Genomic DNA, 21,533 nt, shown 5'->3' with positions numbered 1-21,533 from the left:
TTAGGCATATTTATATATATATATGAACAAAATAAAATATAACAAAACTTGAATATATATTGAACTCAAGTCCTTGATCAAATGGGAAAGTCTAAAGCGCAAACAAACCAAACGAATCATGGAAACAACTGTCCTATCCCTGTCTTGGTACAGGCATTTCCTTGGGTAGAAAATGATGAATTAAAACCTGGTTTTATATCAAGCTAAACCTCTCACTCCTGACAGTCGCATACATTTCATTAATGTTTTATGTTGGTACATAAAAAGTAAAAGAAAATTGTGCATGAAAACATATATATGATATCAATATTCTCTATGATAATTTCAAAATCCAATTTCCAGACAAAGAAACACACTAAAATCAAATTACCCACCTGTATAGAAAGCAGAGTACATTGAAGTTCCTGGTAAACCTTTCGATCAATTAAATTATGCTTTTTGAGAACCTTAATTTCCTGACTCTATTTCGTATGCGTATCATTGATATATCTCGCTACTTAAATTAACTGAGTACTCAAAATTTAGGCCGGCTGTCAGTCGCCCGTGCGTTCTTTGTATCCACAATGTTTCCAGTTTTATGCAATAAAAATCAGTATATAAAAAAGGGCACTTAACCATGGGGAATAGGAAAACGTTAACAACATTCAGATCATTTTAAAATTTCAGTCAAACTTGCAAATTGTTTTATCTTCAATTATGAAATTTATGGAATTCAACAAGCCACTCATAGCTCTAGTAACAATGATGAAAATAAGATCGTGAGACATAGTTAGGGACGACATAAAAAGTTCAATGTAGGATAAAAAAAAAAACTTAATTCACATAGTTTTTTCACTGACCCCCACCGTGACACCCCTCTTAACTTGATTTGGAAAGAATTGATTGACCAATAGGGATATATGTAAAATCGATTTTGGATTATCAAAACTTGCAGCAATGTTGAAACCCCCACCCTCAAACTATATATTTGATTTGAGTTTTTTTTTAATCCTACATCGATCTTTTGATGTTGTTCCTTATACTTCTCTCGTTCTTGAGTATAATTAGGATTTGTAGTCTACAAATCCTTGGTTAACCGTTATACATGTATAGGGAAATATTTTAATCAAATATGAATTAACTAATGAAGTTTGTAAGTTATTTAGTCCAGAGACTTTATATGTCTATTTAGTCTAACTTGATCTATCCGAGGATCTATCAGATCTTGTAAACTGAGGACAACTCAATCGGTTGTGTACGGAATACTTCGGGAAAGTACGGTAAGCCAATGACCTTGCTTCTCCAGTGTGGAGGTAGCATTCTCATAATTTATTTTGGCAAGGGAGATTGAGAGTCTGTAAAAATGTTATAAGCGATACAATAATATGCAGAAATAGAAATTCGATTGGTAGGCATTACTACAGTTTTCGTAAAGAGAAGCACTTACTTCACATTTTGGAACTCGTCTTTGTTCTTACCATGCTTATGGTAGTGTTTCATTCGCCATCAAATCAGACGAAATCCACGAAGCATGGCTTTTCCGTTTTCGGACTTTTCGGTTTTACATACTTCGGATTTTTGCAGGAAAGCGATTAACTGCGTCAATTTCCCCATATTTCTTTATTTTAGATTAATTTATACTAGAATATCAACACAATGGTCAGACTGTTTTGTTTGATTAATTCATTCATTATACAGTCTTCACGCTGAGTGGCAGCCCTGGCAGCCCAGGCTATTATAGTAGAATTGCTTTCGGGCCTGTAAAAATCATATCTACAGGCCAACAGAATCTAACTAAAAAAAATTAAAAAATGAGCTCTGGGCCTGTAGATTTAATACTTCATCGTGAAGACTGTTCATATATACTATAAATAATATAAATACTAAAATAGACAGCGTTTAAGACTTTGGCTTTGTCTTTGTGTCAATATTACAATTATACTATAAACAGGCCATAAATAGACCCTATCGCTAATCCTGGCTGACCGGCCGCTTGATCTTTTGACGCACACAGCAATCACTTTTCTATTGTGGCGGCAGATATTTGTTTTATGATGTCAAAATTTTACGGGAACCTGTGTGATATCCAGTAATGACTAATGTAATGGCGGTCAAATAGTGATAAGGCTATTGTTACCCAAAGTGGTTACAAGAATATAAGTAAAATATTCTTTATTTAAAGACATGTTGAATAAACAATCAAACACAGGACATGAAATCTTGACCTGACTGAAATATAATTACATGAATTAGGAGATAACATCTACAACTGTATTGTATTTTAAGCTCAGACGGCATCAAATCACCAATTGATGCCGCCCGAGCTTAAAATTCAATATTACTTTCTCCATTCTACATGTTCTAATAAAACTTACAGACATAAAATCACACATTTAAAATATGGCATACACCGTCTACGTTGGCGCAAATATTTCATAGCGTTTATTGCAAATTGATGACATGAGATTTCGTCACTTTATCCAATCAAAATGAACCTAACAAGCATGTTGCATTAATAGTCTACAATGTACAATGTATATATTAACATAAATAGCTCAAATAAAAATGAAACATGTATTGAATAATCCAAGTGTACAACATACATGACAAGTTATGGAAGTAAAAACAAATATTAATAGCAACAAACATTTAACAGCAAATACCAACAAGCAGCACAAATGAATCAAGACAAAGTGCATACAGCATCTTTTTAGCAAAGCAACATGTGTATTAATTTTGTATATAAAGCTCCCAATGACACTGATAATAGACATATTAAGAGCATAAAACATTTGTATATGTATATTTTTTGTTTATATATACAAACAAAATTGATGCAAGGTAAAAAGATAGAAGAGTATAATTTCATAAAACATATTCAAGCAATTAGACATACATGTAGATATCAACACATTTCACACAGGTTTGCAAAAAACAATAAAGAAAAGCACCCATGACTGGTAGAAACACAAAAATAATACAACTTATTAGTTATAGCTTAAGACAGCAAAACATTATAAATCTGTTTGAAAATGAAAAGAATGAGATTAATAAAGATAAAGCTCACTCTCCATCCTAGTCACACTTTGCAAAAGTAAACCATTATTGGTCAAAGTGTAGTCTCCAACACAGAGCCTTGGCTCACACCATACAGCAAACTATAAAGGGCCCCAAAAAATGACTAGTGAAAAAGCATTCAGACAGGGAAAAAACAACAGTCTAGTAATATATATAAAAATGAGAAACACTGAAGAACCATATCAAGCAGGTGGATAAGATTAGCTCTGAAGCAGCAAGATATGTCATTGCTTACATCAGAACAAATTAAGATTTTAAGCATAGGCAGATCAATGGGGACCTAGGCTGTCTCCCCCCCCCCCCCTTTTCTTTGGAAAAATTAGGTTAATTATATAGGGAATCACTGAAGCATGAATGGATCCCCCTTTTAGGTCCGTCAGTACCCAGTAAACTGACATTTTTCTTATGAAATTATGTATAAAATCCATATGGATTTATTTACAATTTAAATGTTCCATTTTTAATAAATCTTAGTATAAAAAAATGATGTGGTATGATTGTCAATGAGACAACTTTCCTCAAGAGACCAAATGACACAGAAATAAACAGCCAGATGTCACCATAGCTCCTTCAGCAATGAGCAAATCCCATACCTAAATTTCTTTTTTGTTTTTTTCTAAAAAAAAAAGAGTTCACTGCAAAAGTGCCATGTTATTGTATAAGGGCTGAGGTAAGAAAGAATGAGAGATAAATGGTAAGTTTAGATAGTCTAGTACATTTAATTGTGCTGATTTTTAACAATTTTTTTAGATACATTGTGTATTGATATTTAGTTTTAAGTCTATGGTTTCAACTAGAAGTTTCAACTCATCATCACACTAAATACTTTTGCTGTTTAGTTTGAAGGCTGTATTATGTGAATGTTTTGGAGTTTTTTGGCTGGATTTTTTCTAGATTTGTCTCCTACTTTCTGGATTAGAACCATGATACATGTACAAAGGATTTACTAACTTTTCCTAAGGGTTTGATAACTGATTCCAGAGGAGTGCCAGACACAGTTCTTTATCCTATTTTTATTACACTTTGTTTTTTGTGATATTACATTTAAATAGATCTAGTTTGGATGTACATGAGGTTTATTTTAATAAGTTTAAAAAGAAGATCATTGGGTAAACAGTCAAATGCTTTCCTTAGGTGTGATCGTGTCAATAATTAAATCAATATTATTCATCTACATACATTGTACATTACAAGTTTAAAAAGGATGTGTAATAAATTTGTTTTATGTTAAGTTAATAAAATGAATGCAAGGCTTTGTTCTTAGCAGGCATAAAATTTACATGAAGTTTTAACATTGAACAGATTTTCTTTTATTTATAGAAGACAGATTTACTTATAGAAGAACATTACCATGATTACTTTCTCCTTTATTTATAGAATCAGTAGAACTTATTTTTCAGATATGAATGAAGTTTTTAAACCATTTAGGCATTATTGTTGTTTGTAGGTTTCTTGTGTTTTAAAGAACATTGTGTACATGTTAAAATATAAGTAAAAAGCAAAAATAAGATAGTGCCATACATATGATAGCATTATCAGTTTGCCTGAACTCATATTACAATCGAAGGCACAACTTTTAGTTTTGCTTGACCAATTAACTCAACAGCAAAAGATTTCAATTGCTTCTTGAGATATTTTTCTGATACCTGCATTGTATGAAGCTGAAAAACTGAAGAAGTAAATTAAAAAGGTAAGTTTTTAAAGGAAGCATTCCTGTTCATATTTTTTCTCTGATATTATTCTTCATTGTTTATAAATCATTGCATTGTACATGTTATTTTTTAAAATAGATCAATGAGAAATATTCAATTTTTAAGAAAAAAATTATATTGAAATTAAAGCATTTGCATATTTATGCCATATGGATCACACACATGACACACAACAATATGAAAACACTTGGATGCACTTTCAAATGAAATTGATTTTCTTTGTTAGTTCTCTACAATAAAATTAAGGCTTTATTGTTATCTTGACAATATTCACAAAAAAACTTTTAAATTTGTTACATACTAATTTTGTTTTGTAGAGTTCTTGGGTACATATAATTAAAGATTTATTGGAGTGTCAAGAAAGGGTTAGAAAGGACAGATTTAAATCACTTCTAGATCATTTCATTTCAAGCCTATGAAAGGAAAACAGTACACAGTAATTTCTAAAGGAAATGGTGAAGAAAGTAAGTGAATATTGGAGTCATATACATTTATTACTAGCCATGTAATTGAAAAATGATTTAGAAAAGAAAATATGAAAAAGTAAATTAATAAAAAAGTTATTCTAAGTATTATAAAAAAAAACATGTACATGTTTATACATTAAAATATTTTCTCTGCTTTTCTAATAGAGACAATTTTGTTGAAAAATAAAGAGTTGCATTTTACATTTCAATATCATTATTTGTATGCAGCATTTCAAGAAATCGTTTTAATTTTTCTCCCATTTTTTCAATATGTTCAACCAAGGCAATAAAAATGCAGGCAATAATTTCTGAATTAAAAAGTTCTAAGTATCATAGCTATTAAGAAGTCTGTCAGTGATAATTACAGTTATTTTACATGTCTTAATGCATGTTTAATGTCTTTTTAGGACTGGATATTTCTGAAACAAAAAAACTGATTTGTGATGGAAATGACAATAATGGATGACTGGGAAAATGTGCAGAGAAATTACTGACAAAGCAGAAGAAGTTGATGGAATATTTGAATATTGAAAAGTAGCAGAAGGAATAAGTCTGCAAAGACATGGATGAAATGTTTACTAATGCGGAAATTCATAAAGATATGAAGAAATTTTCTTTGTCTAAGAGTTTATGAGATGTTAACCTTGTAAAGTTGGCAAAGCTAAATTGTTATTACAACAACTGGATCTATACCCATTATGATTATAATAGACAGCATATAAAGAAAGATTGTCCAACATGTACCAGTATAATAAGACTATTAGTTTGTGATTTGTGATTTTCAATGGTGTGGCTTAAAATTGGATTTACAGTTGGATTTAATTTTTGTCAACTTTAATAAAATTGATGAAGCTCTTTATTTTTATAATGCCAATTTAAAGACATGTTAAGAACAATATAGATATATTCCCAAAACTCAAAATTATTAACAAAACAATTCATTCTTGCATAAACAGTTTCCTTTTTTCTAGGAATTATGGATGATAACCCATATAAGGTTCTCACTGAGATTTATTCAGTGACTAGTAATTATTTATGACAAACCAGTACTTTTGTAAATGACCTTAATGCCCTAATGTATCTTTAATATCTTCTGGTAAAGTATCAAAGTAAGCTGACATATTGTATATTTTCCCCCCATCTTAATGAGAACCCAAGAAAAAATTTCAAACTTACAAATATTGTTGTTATTAAAATTTTGATCTATAAAAGCTTCAGGTCCTTCTCAAACATATATAGTGAAAAAATGTTCTGATCAACTATAAATATCAAATGTTTTAAATGATTTCAAAATTTAAAAACTCTGTAAAATAACTTCAAAATGACACAGATTTGTTATACACTTTATTCTCTTTAAAACAGCTGCAAAACATGCTTATGCATGGAGGGCCTTAAATAAGTTATAAAGAAATACTTTTTATAAAAAGCTTTTCAGTTAACACATATCTTTTCAGAATGTATATTTAGATTAAGCAAAACGTCTTTCCTTTTTTATGAAATCAATCTATGATACATATATATTGGTATTTTAAATATAGAAAATTCTCTTTACCAGTATGATTGCATTGTTTTGTCTTCAGAACGATGGACTCTTTCCTTCTTGGACATGCAGTTCAGAAAAATGGTCCGGCATTGATACGAAATTTGAAAGAAGAAAATCAACATTTTCCTGAGAATGTAGTTCATTATATATCAAAATACAGAGAAAAACCACCAGGATTTGAGTAAGTGTAATTATAAAAGAAAAATATTAACTAGAATACTGAAAAATGCAATAATAAAACACTGCATCTCAAATAGTTCCTGAGAAACAAGGGTCCAAAGGTGACCATCAAACTTCCCACCTTTCATCTACCCCTATGCTAAATGTATGGTTACACTGTTCCTATCTCGAACATTGATTTATATTTTTAGCAGAATAAGCAACAGTTAATTAAAGATATCAATATTCACAATTTTAACCATTCCATACCTTGATAAAATGTTACCTATTGTTACCAAATCCTTTAAAAACATGCAGGAATGGCCTTCAGGTGCTGAAGTGGGAAATACTTTTAATAATCTGACTATAATAAGATAAAGCCTCATATGCAGGCTAGCTGAAAAAATGCTAGGTTAACGGTAAAATATAAAGTTAAAGGTAAGGAAAGTTTTGAAAAAATGATTGAATTAGCTTATTAAAAAGTATGAAAAACAGTAGGATAAAATATGATTTATATGTATATTTATATATATATGCCAAATGTTTTTATGTTTAGGGATCCTGAACTGAAGGAGAGGATTTGCAGGTTTATATCAAAGAAAGCAGACTATCTTTTCATTACACCTTCAGAAAAAGAGGAAAAGGAAAGAAAGACTTCAGACTATGAAGGTATAAAGTTATAATAGGAATATATGCATTGTAAGAGAGTATAAAATTTCTTTAAGAGTAAACATAAATCTATCTGTAGGTAATTTAAAAAAATAACTTGTTTAAGTAACACCTCTGACTGATGTTTAATTGTATTTTTTGTTACATTGTAAGATGTTTATAGTTTTAAGATTTGGTATATAAACAACCTTTTATTTTTTTCACAGATACATTTGCAAAGATGCCACCTTTGGAGACTTATATGGGTATCCCAGAAATGGAATGCAGGAAGAATTTCTTTAATGTAAGTTCTTAATTTTAGGTGGGTTTTTTTCATGCAAAAAAAAATCTGTGGCACAAACACAATTTTAATACATCTTTCAAGAAAAAGGGTTAATTGGTTGGATTTTTTTCTTCAACTACAAAATCAAGAAAATTATGTCTCTTGAAGACTGATCCTGATTAACCATGTTTACACACCACATCTTACCGAGCATGCATGCACTACAGAACTTTTGTATGATTGAATCTTCTTACAAATTTTTCTCTCCTTTTTGATCAATTTGATCACACATTTCCATGCACATTATTTGACTTTTGTTGTTAATATCTTTATTATTATTAATATTTGCATGTCATTTCAGAGTGTTGAGAAACATGACATAGTAATAGGTGTGGTTTCCTCTGTAATGGACAGTGGACTGGTCATCACATTATTGTGTCTGGACAATGGTAAATCAAGGGATATTGATCAGCTCAGAATATCTGTAAGTCACCAATTAGTATTAAGCTTATCTATATATCTTATATTGCTTCAGCTCTTGCAGTTGCTACATGTATAAAAGATTTTTATTTCATTTTAATTTTATTAGAGAACTAACTTGTATAGATTCCACTTTACTTTGTTTAATGTATTAGTCTAATTTTATTGATGTATAAAAGTGTGTTTTTTTCTTCTTATTCTAGGCTTTTTGTCCTGTTAAAGAATTACCAAAGTTATTTCCAAATCAAGATGCTATAGAAGGATTCCAAGTCAGAGATAAAGTTAGAGGTATGCAATGTTAAATATATCTTTTATCAGATGTCCTTACCCTTCAGGAACAATCACACAAACTGTATATTGACTGCATGTACATTCCAGTTCCTGGCCTGTAAGCTGCATATATTGTGCAGATAAAATAAACAAACATTTTTTACCAGTATTTCTATGATTAAAAAGAAGAATTATAGATGATTACCATAGCTGCAATTATACATTGCTTTCGTATTACAAAAAAAAACATAAGCCTTAATGGATTAAGAGAAAACTATCCTACAAAATAAACCCAAATCTAATGGATCATTAAGAACAAAAAATTGGGGAAAAATTATACACATATGATCACTTTAAAGAATTCTTTTTGATGACTACCCACAGACATAGCTTGCACCAAAAAATTATGTTGTTAACCATAAAATAAATGTTTCTGTAGATTTTTCAATCATTTTTTTCAGCTGTCGTTTTAAGTGTGAATCCTGAAACAGAAAAGTTGATAGTATCAATGGTTGAAAGATCTTTACCAGAGCATCATTCTGATGTTAAATTGGTGGGTATTATTTAAACATTCTAGCATCTGTACATTTGTGATAAACCATTATAAGAATATAAATTGGTGGGTATTATTTAAACATTCTAGCATCTGTACATTTGTGATAAACCATTATAAGAATATAGAGAGGACTAACTTTTGTCTTTCAATATTTCAAGTTTTTAAATTATGTTGAATAATCCCATTGACCAAATATTAAAGTCGCCTTAACTAAAATATATCATTGGAGTTTAACCCTTATTGTGCCTTAATTTATTGAACTATTAGAAGTGTCATGTCTTACGAAATTTTTTGTCTTGGTATTAGATAAGTTTGTTATATCAATTTTATTTTTGTTGTTGTAGGCTTTGATTAATGAAGATGAGTTTCCTGTGCAGTATAGGTAAGTTTATATAAAAAAAATGAGTGTTCAGTCTAAATGTTGTAAGGAAAAAACTGGATATTTAAACTGTTATACTGTGGATTCATTATTATTTGTTGGATACCAATTTTCGTGGCTTACGTGGGTACAGGTGAACCACAAATTCATAAGTTCAACGAATTACAAACTTTCTATATGCTTTGTACACAGAAATCGGCAAACCACGAATTCAAATATCCACGAAAATGTTAGTTTTTCTCAATCCACGAAAATTGATACCCATGAAAATAAATGAATCCACAGTAATTCTTTTTGGCATGACATTATATTGCTGACTTTGCAAATAAACTAATGCATCTAGTTTCACAAAAAAATGTTACGAGAAAAATTACTCTCTAAGTCGTGAACATTTCGGTTTAATTTACAATCAATCTTTGTTGTAAGAATTTATGGGGAAAGAGCCCAAGTTATGCAAGTACTGGTTGCTGTCTTAAACAAATACTTGATTTAAATATTATTATTTTTTTTATTCTCTTGAAAGTCCTCTCATACAAATATAATTAGATTATTTTAGGAAATGGTGCTTACATTTCTTATCTCCATTTAACGCACTAGTAGGTTAAGTAGTATACCAAAAAAATGTATATAATTTTCTTCCTGTTCAATCTTACTTTATCATCTTGTTCATTTAATGAGAAATAGCCTGTCTCAATTTTAAGCAGCTTATCTTTATAAATTTTAACATGTTACTAAGGTATATTTGACTTTGACCCTTTTAAGGCTCTGTGTGTCACTATAAATGTTAGCAAAGAAAAGTGTTACATACTGATCAACTAGGATTAATTTTGTCTTCATCCATGTCATCAATAAATACTATTAAAAAATCAATTTTAAAAGTAGGGTTTGATCTAAATCTTTAATCTTTTTCTGTCATATGAATCAATGATATTTTAATCAATTGTTTTCTGAAATATCAAATATTTTGTCCAGATGTTTCATTGATTAACCACACAAACAATTTTAACAAACAACAACACATGCATGCCTTGTTAGACAAAAATCAATTGATGGTATAGATCTTTACAACTGTCTTTGTTAATTACATAAAATAAAAGAAGGAATAAGACTAGGATTGGTGAAAGAAGTTAATTTTGAAATTTGACTTAGAAATCCTTTATGATGGATCAGTTCCATTACTATGAAGAATACACTGAGGAAATCTGTATTAGGCAAGTTCTTTTTCTAATAATGGAAAATGCATTTTATTTAGTTTTCTGAAAAATAAGTTAATTCTTTTCCAGTTAAACATATTTAGCTGTGATAAATTACATATTTTGCCTTAAAAGAGTTAAATAGGGTTTTAAAAATGAAAAGCTTAAAAGAATTTTTTCCCATTAGCCCAAAGGACATTTATTTCATTTAACAATTTTGTATGGCCTTGTCGCTGAGGAGGGGGGATTAAGTGTTACCCATGTTTGTAGGTACGTCCCGACATAAGTTTACGTTCTCAAACCAAATGGTATGAAACTTATACACAATGCTTATTACCACAAAACACAGATCAAGTTTGAATTTAAAGTTGCATCTGACATGCTAACAGTTCTAAAGAGTTTTGTCCCATAGACATAATCTCCATTCATTTTTGATAGTTTTTGAAATATCGAAAACTGACACTGGTAACATACCTTTCAAATGATAGCCTCCATGGTAAATAAATATGAACAGATAGATATAATGAACCAATACTATTAGTATTCAGTAGAAAACTTTTAAAAGAAGTAATGTTATGTATATTAATTTTGTCTTTAAACTTGTCTTTTTTAGGAACAAAAGGTGACAGGAGATTTGTATAAGTATATTGAACCTTTTTATATTTTCAGGAGAAAACTTCATATAAGAGGCCTAACATTTGATGAGTTGCTGCATTCTATTCTGGGGTTCAATAATAGTGGCAACATTGGTATTATGTTGGAAACACTTGACCAGCAAGAAACATGTTCATTAATGAGAGGACTCAATAGGTCTGTATATATATTTATATGTTTACATCATAATCTGAGGCACAGCATTTATATATTGTCATTCTAATTATATCATATAGCATTGAAGGGTCAACAATGTGCACATTTAGAAATTTTTGAAGTTTAGAATAGATAAATACCTATTTTCAAATTGATGCACTTGATATGTGTTCTTTAGTGTTTTTCATATTCTCTGTGAATCCTAAATGGGAAAAAGAAGGATAGTGAAAGTTTTCATGAAAACAAGACATTCATGTCTTATAATTAATGTTTTAGATTCCATTATTGGTTCTGTGGACTAATTTCTACCAGGATCATGACCATTTACAATTTAGTTGTCTGTTTTCATTATATGAATGTCAAATTTGGAAAGGAAATACTCCTTTGATATTTATTATTTTATCTTTTCTCAAAAAACTTGCTGATATAACAGCTATATAAGAGTGAATCAATTTGCATGTATAATGAAATGTTTCTTGATGCAGGGGCACTGTATTTTAAAGATGTACCAATCAGTTTCTCAGTTGGGAGGAACAATTTAAAGCTTTTTGACAAGGGAATGCAAAAAATAAAGAGTTGAAAAAGTTCATTTTGTGTTAGAGCTGTTATTTTTCAATACTTATGTAGTTGAGGGTGGATTGCAACATACTTCCAGTCTCCCAACAATGACAATTATATAAAGCTACAAATTAAGTTGGGTAAATTGGTTCCTGAATTTTGAGGAATAATGTAAGGGACATGTTCAGATTTTTCAGGAATAAAAACTGCATGAGTTCTGCACATTTAAGACCCATGTTATGATAACAACAGAAATTATACATGAAACTGATGAATTTATGATCAATCAGTTTAAGTATTGCTTTTTGTGTAAAATCCTATAAATGTTTACAGTTTTATGAATTAACAATATGTACATTAGACTGGTACTGGAGCAGTGGTATTAACCAAAGTCAAGGCTGACATTGAAATATGTATAATAGAAGTTGGTATACATGTATATCATTGACTTATATATTAGAAACGAAAACAAAGTGGTAAATAACAAGATGTAGAAATTACAAATAGCACAATTCTACAATGATACAATAAGGCCTGGTGTAGATCATTACATATATGAATTTAACATTGTAATGTCAAGAATGCTGACATCAAAAACACATGTAAATAAAAAGTTCTATTTTATACAATTCCATTGAATACTCAGTAAGTGTAAGCAAGTTCTGGAAACTTTATCTTAATGCTTTCTTCTGGGTCTTTATTTTATAAAGATGATCCAGAAATTCATGAAAATCTCACCAATGAATTCCCCCATAAAAAGATATTTGTATATTAACCTCTAGATATAAAAAAAAATGCATATCTATCATGTCTACCTAGATGGTCATGCGAAATTCTTTAAAGAATTGCTCAAACAAATTATTTTCAAGAATGAGGGACCAAATTAAATGTATTGCTAAGAATTCACAATCTTTTTCAATAACTATAGTTAAATATCCTTGTGTTTTAGTGATGATTGTAATGGTTAGGATTTAATTAAGAATTGAATGCTTCTTTTTGTAAATTTATTGGGTGGTAAAAGCGTTGACCAAAGTACATTTTGTATGAAGGGCGGAAGCGCTTTATTCTAAAAATGTACGCACGGTCAACGCTTTTACAACCCTATAAAGTTTCAAAAAGAAGTATTCAATACTTATAATTACATTTCTTTAGCTAAAATCATGAAAACACGATTTTTATCCAGTTTTATTTAATTCACCTGTGCACTTTTTTGTGGGATCTCGTGTCATCATGCATGATAAATGTTATTGTCTGATGCAATTGTTTACGGAATAACATGTTAGCCAATCAGAATAACGTATTATAATGAAACTTACATCTAATGTAATTATTGACAAATGAAACAATTCCTGGGATTCAAGGATCCATTATGTAAATCATTATAACTATTTATAGAACTATTTATTCACTGAGTTCAATTTTGATAAGCAAATTCATTTCAATTTTGTAGAATAAATATCCCAGAAAAAGATATGGCAGAAAATTTGAGAAAATACCAGTCTCAAAAGATGGCTCATACAAGGTAAGAATGACAAATCATCTAGTTACAATACAATATCTATGTGGTTTTCATTTGTAATTAATCTAATGTTATTCCTAATAAAGGTGCTATTTATGTAAAATAAGCAAAAAGCAAAAAGAGAAATATGCATTGGCATGTATGAAACATATGGATTATATAGAAAAACCAGGACATGATTAGTACCAATCAGTTTCTCAGCTGATATTGACAAGACAAATATGATATGATACAAATGAAGCATACAGCAAAATCAACATCAAAATAGGATTATGAGAAAGGCAAGTTGTCAAAGTGCCCATTAAAAAAGAGACTAAAAAACTTTTAAAAAAGAAAACCAATTGTAAATCAGCAAGAAGACAAACTTTTTACATCTAAATTGGAAAATATATTTTAACATTTATTTTATTTTCAGTGTTGCACAAGGAATAACTTATTTTAAAGCTGGGAAGCAGCCTGAAGCTGTACAGTGTTTTAATAAAGCATTAGATATTGACAAGACAAATGTTGAAGCATTGGTTGCCAGAGGAGCATTGTAAGTTTGCATGTAGTTAAAAAAAATCATTTGAATTTGACTATGTTTATTTTGAATCTTCACATTAAATGTAGAATAATAGTTAATTTATGTAGATAATAAACAAGAATTTGCAGGATTCATTAAAGTTTGAAGCAAAACTAAAGTCATTAGAAATTTGTTTTAAGACGAGACTATATTATAGCTACTAAGCACCTAAAAAATTATGCGACTAAGCACCTAAAAAATTATGCAACTATTTTTTTCTTTTTTTCTTTCAGATATGCAAATAATGAAAGTTTTAACAGAGCCATTGATGACTTTGAAGCTGCCTTGAAGATTAATTCATTACATGCCAATGCAAGAAAATATTTACATGATACACTTCTGGCCTATGGAAAATCGTAAGTTCTAATTTAAGATTTTGTTTTGATAAAGTTGGTAACAAAGACATACATTTACATATTTTGAAATGTAAATAAATGATTCGCTTTGTAAAGCATAAACTTTCCAACCTTTTTATTCTGTCAATAGTAACATACCGTATTTTTTCTATTTAAAGCCCCCTTCTAATTAACGCCCCCTTACGGGAAATTGTGCGTTCAGAACTTTTGACTTCAAATAAACGCCCCCATTTTGTAGTTAAAAAAATAGAATTGAAACATAACCATTACAATATTGCAAAGACATGGCCCGGTCACTCAGAAACATGGAACGTAAAATCAATAATGCCCATGTTTTAATCCACTCTGATAATCCAACACTGTGTATAAGTTCCAAAAATAGATCTGTCAGTTACATAGTACGCTGTTGCAATTATGTTCCATTGATGTGCATGCTTGTTCTAGCTAAAATTTTAACAAATTATTTGATGAGCTCACATTACCGATAAACACTATTTATAGATTATGGAGACAATAAGAAACACGTGTATGATACTATAGTCTGTTTCAACAAAGTTCAAGTAAAGGTCAATAAAGTAAGGTACAAAATTCATTTCTCTAATTGACGCCCCCTTTCGGAAATTGGCTTCTCCCCGGGGCGTTTATTAGAATAAATACAGTATGTTAAAATACATGGAAAAGTAGAAAAAAAGTTTAAAAGCAAAATCACTTTATCATGAACTAACAACTGAATTTAGAATAACATATTTATTTTTTTTTTTTTAGAAATGAGGACATAGAGAAGTATCAAGAGGCAGAGGAACTATATACTAAAGCCATGTCTTTGGATCAAGCATCTGTTGACGCAAGAGAAGCACTTAGATTTCTGCATTACAGGAGGGTATGTTATTTATTATGATAAAAATCTATTTAAGTTTTAAAAACATAGAAATATGGAAGCTTCCTTCAAGTTTTAAGACAGTTATAAAACAACTTAACTATCATAATGAACTAAAATTGTTTGATTGTTTTCATGACACAATTTACAAATTTATTTTCAGAGTCAAAGAAAACAAAAAGAAACCAGAAGAAAGTCTAGCCCAAAAGACGAAAGAAGAAACAAGTCTCCAGAAGGCTTTGAACAAACAGCCAAGACATTGAAGAAGTTAATTAAAGGAGAAGATAAAAGGCAAAGGTGAACATTTTCACTGATGAGTATAAGAATTGTGTAGTTTGGAAAAGACCAGCACTGTAAGAAATTTTTTAAAACGAAAGGAGAGAAGATGAAAAAGGTGATCATTGAAATTAGCTTTCACTTGTCTTGTTTACTTACAAATCACAAACACACATATTCTTTGTTATCAGAAAGCATCTAATACTACTGTCCTTCACCGATTAAAATGATTAAAGATAATAAGAACATACTGAATGAACCTCAAACAATTTCAATCACAAATTACAAATTATGCTGATAAAAAATAGAAAAGAATCTGGAAACTTGACAAGAGATACACCTACTTTTTCTTAAGATTCAATTTGAAAGAATATTTTTTTATGTACACACAATCTAAATGCTATTTTGATTTCAATTTTTAGCATAAAAGTTTTATGTTGTTTTGTTAAATTTGTGTTTTATTTCATATACATTATCTTAGAATATATGTTTTTAGAATTGTATCTAATTTCGTAGATTCATTATTGAAACCAATTTTCTTGTTTTCAAAACAAACATTTCACAATTAAAGAAAAAAAAATTGTGATCCAAATGTATCATCATTACATTAAAGGTTAAACCAGCCCAAAAAAAAGGCTTAAACTATTTGTCATATTTTAAATGTTTCCTGTTTCTATGTCACACTCAAATAATTTTGTGTTCTAAGATCATATTTTTGGTCTTAAAGTTCTTTCTATAATGAATTTTGTTTCAAATTTGAAGAATTCAGATATTGTTTCCATTTACCAAAAGAAGTCTTATCAATAATAAATGATAATGGTGGAATCTTGTTTAAACCCAATGTGACCTGCTCATTCTTTGTTAGATTGTTGCCATTGGCTGTTCTTCAATTAGCATTAAGAAATAAAAAAAATGCCTTAAGGTGGTACCTAACACTACAGGGAGATAACTCTGTAAAATCAGCTCAATGTTTTTTCATTACGTTGTGTTGTTAAGGGAATATTAAGCTTCTCAATGATCAAAATTAGTGTATGTTAAACTGCTATATAACCAGTGTAATTTTTCTGATAAATTGGTTGGTTCAAATTTTTGAAATTTTTATATTTTTGTCAAAGGGTCAAAGTAAATACAAATTTTATAAAAATTAAACGAGCCAAATTAATTTTAGTGAAGGTGTTTGGCACCACCTCAGTAGGATATTTTTCTTGGATGAAAATAACATAAAACAAGAGGTTCCTCAACACACAGTAGACCTGATGATCAATATAGACAAGCTACATATTATGATGAATATATGTGGTTTATCATTTTAAAGGTATATCAGTTGGAGATTCCAAAAGAAAAAAAACCTCATGCAGTAGTGTTATGTATATATTAAGTGTCTTTTTTCAAAGATTGAAAAAAAATGTTTTAAAAATAAGATTACTATAAAATATACAACTTTTAATACTATATATGTAAGAAAATGAAAACAGTAGTTCACTGAAAGTTATTTTTGAAATAATCATTTATTTATATTTTCAGGAAAAAAAGGAGAATATCTAGAGATAGTTCTCCATCATCCAGCTCATCATCAACCTCTTCATCAAATTCTTCCGAAAGCAGAAGTAGCGGAGAAAGGAAGAGGAAAGGTTATTCCAGAGAAAGAGACAGGACTCACAGAAACAGTAGTCCACCTGAAGGGGATGTGAACAGAGAACCAGTGCAGGAACCAGAGGTTCAGCCACACCATGAGTATGGTATTGACCTACAGTCCTCGTTCTTGTCAGGAGGTGGCCAATCTTTTTCTGACATGTTCAGATCTTCATCTCAGGAGAGTGATGTGGGACCAGCACAACCAATTCCTAATTCAATGCAGTATGGCGTAAATCAACATATGTATGGACATCCTCCACCTAACTGGATAGGTAACCCTGGAGCAGAACAAGCTCAGATGTATAGGTACAGCAACCAGTTCACAGGTCAAGAGCAAATGCACCCAGGAGTACCACCAACATATTATCAAAATCAACCAATGACAGAGGAGGGTTATAGTGGTCACCAAGGGAACAGGAGCCCTTGTAGGAGATCTGGAAGAAGTAGAAGTGACAGAAGAAGTAGATCTCAAAGCTTTGAAGGTAGTAGACGTAGATCATCCAGAAGTCCAAGTTATGAGAAAAATCAGCATTGGAGAAAAGATGACAGGAGTCCAAGAAGGTCCAGATCTAGAAGCTTGAAATACGAGAGAGGAAGAAGTCCATTACCCAAATATAAAGAAAGTACAGTTATCATGGAGAGAAGTCCTGATAACAGAAGAAATGTCTCCAGTGGTGAAAGAAATATTTCAAACGTTCAAGGGAGAAGTCCTGATAACAGAAGAAATACCTCAAGGGGAGAAAGAAATACGTCAAACCTACAAGGGAGAAGTCCTGAAAACAGAAGAAATACCTCCAGGGGAGAAAGAAATATGTCGAATGTTCAAGGGAGAAGTCCTGACAACAGAAGTAATGTCTCCAGGGGAGAAAGAAATATGTCGAATGTTCAAGGGAGAAGTCCTGACAACAGAAGAAATGTCTCCAGGGAAGGAAGAAATATGTCAAATGTTCAAGGGAGATCTCCTGATAACAGAAGAAATAACTCAAGGGAAGAAAGAAATATGTTGAATATTCATGGTAATAGTCCTGATAACAGAAGGAGAAATGATTCAAGAGATGAAAGAAATATTCAGTATAATCAGGATCAAAGTTACCAAGGAAGAAATAATTCAATGGATGGAAGGAATGGTCGGTATGAAAGTGATAAAAGTCCTGGCTACAGCAGAAGAAACAGTTCACATGAAAGGCCATCAGAATATCAGGAGGGAAGACATGATATGAACAAAAGTCAAACATCATGGAGTGGAAGTCCTGGCAACTTTGAAGATTCAAGGAGAAATATCACTGATGATAGAGGCAGAAGTCCAACAGATATAAGGAATGTAAGAAGAGACAGAAGTCCATCAGAATCAGGAGATTTTGAAAGTCCTACAGAGACTTTAACTTCAACCAGATTACAGACATGGAGTCCAAGAGACAGTCATCAATATAGTAAAGAACAGCCGCCAAAGCATGAACATTTTGAAAGAGAAATATCTTCAAGAAGATCATTCGAAAGGGAGTCAAGAGAAGCTACAATTAGGGCAGACAGTACCGAATTCAAGAAGGAAGATCAGTCAACAATACTTCAGAATTTACCAGAAGATGTATCAAAGAATGAAAATAGAAGTAAAATTAAACCTGGAAAGAAGAAAAAAGGGGGCACTGATGAGAAAGTTAAATCCAAAAAGAAAAGAAAAGAAATTGGTGAAACTAAGAAGAAAGTGAAGAAAAAGTTAGCAGGCAATCAAGGTAAAACATCAGGAGAAATTATAGTGAAAGGAGACTCTGAAATGGACTATAGTGGCTCCTCAGCTGTTGGAGATATTCGTAGAGTTGTTCCCAAGGAGTCATCTAATGATCAGCCATATAGTAATATTTTAATCAGAAAAGATGATGGAGAAATGAAGAATCGCCCAAAGAAAAGAAAAGAACATGAGTTTGTCAATCAGTTTGTGAAATCAAAGTGGGATGATAGTCCCGGTGAAATGAGGAATTCACCAGCAGTTAAACAATCTAGAGAAGATTTAAACCAAGCATCTAATTATTCTAAACAAGATTATCATGCCAAAGATAGAACTAGAAGAAGTAATTCAAGGGAATTTGAAGGAATTCGAATTCACATTACAAATGACCAATTTGGAAAACAGACTGAAAAGAAAGAAGATGTTGGTGTTGTAGAAATGTTCCATATTAATGAGCAACCAGTGATTGATAGTAGTAAAATTACAAAATCTGATTCAGATAGTAAAGCTTCAAAATTGAAGGGTGCAAGTAACATTAAATTACCTAAATTACCTGAAACTAATAATGAAAAGAAAGAAATAAAAAAAGAAGATCCTAAACATATTGCATCAAGTGATAACAAAAGGTCTTACAGAAAGAGAAGTCTATCTCCATCTAAAAAATCCAAGTCTAGATCCTTATCAAGACCAAGATCACAACACAGAACAAGATCTAGAACAAGGTCAAGATCAAGGAAACGATCTAGACATAGATCAAGGTCAAGACCCCCACAAAGGTCTAGGTCAAGACCTCAAAGAAGGTCTAGGTCAAGACCCCCACGAAGGTCTAGATCAAGATCAAGAAAGCGGAATTCAAGATCACCAAGGAGATCTTACAAGAGGTCTCCTCCCATGAGAAAACCTGGTAGAGGATTTGCAAAAACACGCCCTGTAATAATGGGTAGGAATAAGTTTACAGACTCAAAATCACCATCTATATCACCAGGAAGAAAAGTGGCAGGTTTGAGATCTAGTTCTAAATCTCCGAGGAGACAGAAATCATACAGTTCATATAGAGGTCGTGGTAGAGGAGGTCGTGGAAGAGGAAGAGGGAGCTGGAAGTCATCAGGAAACAGACCTCACAGGTCTAGATCAAGATCTCGTTCAAAATCGCGCGGTCGAAGGTCACGTGAAAGAAGATCAAGATCTCATAATAGAGGAGGTCATTCAAAAGATCGTGACCATAAAATCTCAAATCTCAAAGATGATGACAAACAAAATAACAAAGGTAAATTTGATAGTGAAAAATTCGGTGAACTTGAAGACTTTTTTGATAAATTAAAAGAAAACAAAAAGAAACAGTCAGAAACAAAGTGAATGTGAACAATGAATATTATGGAATTTTATAAATCAATTGTTGTGGTTGTAAATTGTATATATTAGAATAATACTGTATAAACTACAAAAATTATAAAAGTGCTTTTAGAATGGCAGCAATATTCTTTTTCAGGACTTAATATAAGGAGATGTGATTTGATGCCAATGAGATAACTATCCACCATAGTACAAATGATAAAAATATTAGCCATTTTATATCCCAGTATGATCTTCAACCCTCCCCACAACCCTGTCACTAGCAGTGTATAAGCTCAACATATGAACAAACTAACCAAAGTACAATAGCAGTGATAAAGCCGTTAGCTGTCTACACTAAGGATCACTAAGAGACATGAATGGGTGAAAGATAACTGTCCTGTCAGAATTTCTAAATTAGTTCACAAGTAACGAAATAATTTCATACTGAATGACATCAGTAAAACAAACCTTTTATTGTGTGCAATTTATTTAAAAGTATAAAATAGAAAATACAATTGTCTAGACAGTTGATAATCAAACCAATGTGGTGTCCTAAATCATATTTCATTCATCTTTCATAATAATTAAAATTTCCAGGGTTTATTTATTGTATTATAATCCAGAAGCATTGTTAATTTTTGAGTAATTTCACGTTTTTGTCACCAAAAATTATTTCAGTTTAAATATGTTGCGATCCAAAATTCACTATCACCCTAAATAGGTGTTGCAATCCTTATTCATATATAATAAGTATACCCATGAATTCAAGTTCAGTGAAACTATTAAGTTTCAAGTCGTCTGCTGTTTAAAATGGTATAATCTGTTTTTTATGACATTCACTGTGTGACATTTATTGGCTCCATTAGTTCATTTGGAGCCAAGAGCTACCTTTGGAGCTCAGTGTCCAATCGGTTAAGCTCGCAACTAACAAACATCTACTCAACAAGTCCATTATGTGAACCTTAGATCCTGCCAGTTATGCCCAAAATATAGCGGTAACTCTTCATCAAAGAACTTAAAGCATTAGCAATTGATTTTAGAAAGCTGCATGATAGCTGCATTCTCAATTTTATGATAGTTGGAAGATCAGGCAAACCACACTAAAAATTGTAATTTATCTATTAAAACCCATCAA

The 21,533-nt window shown here is 30.9% G+C and overlaps 1 protein-coding gene across 2 annotated transcripts; it reads left to right on the top strand.

Moving 5' to 3' along the window:
* The first annotated feature begins 1,272 nt into the window (after window positions 1-1,272).
* On the top strand, window positions 1,273-20,535 carry LOC134711807 (serine/arginine repetitive matrix protein 2-like). Of its 2 annotated transcripts, none has more exons than XM_063572704.1 (15): window positions 1,273-1,387; window positions 6,817-6,960; window positions 7,495-7,607; window positions 7,814-7,890; window positions 8,231-8,353; window positions 8,553-8,637; window positions 9,081-9,172; window positions 9,520-9,557; window positions 11,417-11,557; window positions 13,566-13,637; window positions 14,050-14,169; window positions 14,430-14,552; window positions 15,318-15,432; window positions 15,593-15,726; window positions 17,230-20,535. In XM_063572704.1, the coding sequence occupies exons 2-15, from the start codon at window positions 6,821-6,823 to the stop codon at window positions 20,417-20,419; spliced, it is 4,563 nt and encodes a 1,520-aa protein (XP_063428774.1). In that variant the 5' UTR covers window positions 1,273-1,387; window positions 6,817-6,820; the 3' UTR covers window positions 20,420-20,535. The 2 variants fall into 2 exon arrangements, with proteins under 2 accessions (XP_063428774.1, XP_063428775.1); XM_063572705.1 differs by having other exon boundaries at window positions 1,288-1,387; window positions 6,792-6,960.
* The last annotated feature ends 998 nt before the right edge of the window (window positions 20,536-21,533 follow it).

The sequence above is a fragment of the Mytilus trossulus genome, chromosome 3 (assembly GCF_036588685.1).
Source record: "Mytilus trossulus isolate FHL-02 chromosome 3, PNRI_Mtr1.1.1.hap1, whole genome shotgun sequence".
Taxonomy (NCBI): domain Eukaryota; kingdom Metazoa; phylum Mollusca; class Bivalvia; order Mytilida; family Mytilidae; genus Mytilus; species Mytilus trossulus.
The sequence above is the reverse complement of the archived record's forward strand: the minus strand, read 5'-3'. Positions and strand labels throughout refer to the sequence as shown.

Bases quoted from the DNA above. Each gene is read 5' to 3' on its own strand.
- LOC134711807 (XM_063572704.1), top strand. From the start codon at position 6,821: ATGGACTCTTTCCTTCTTGGACATGCAGTTCAGAAAAATGGTCCGGCA. The intron at 8,638-9,080 runs GTATGCAATGTT...CATTTTTTTCAG, and splicing joins AGTCAGAGATAAAGTTAGAG to CTGTCGTTTTAAGTGTGAAT. The intron at 13,638-14,049 runs GTAAGAATGACA...TTTTATTTTCAG, and splicing joins CAAAAGATGGCTCATACAAG to TGTTGCACAAGGAATAACTT.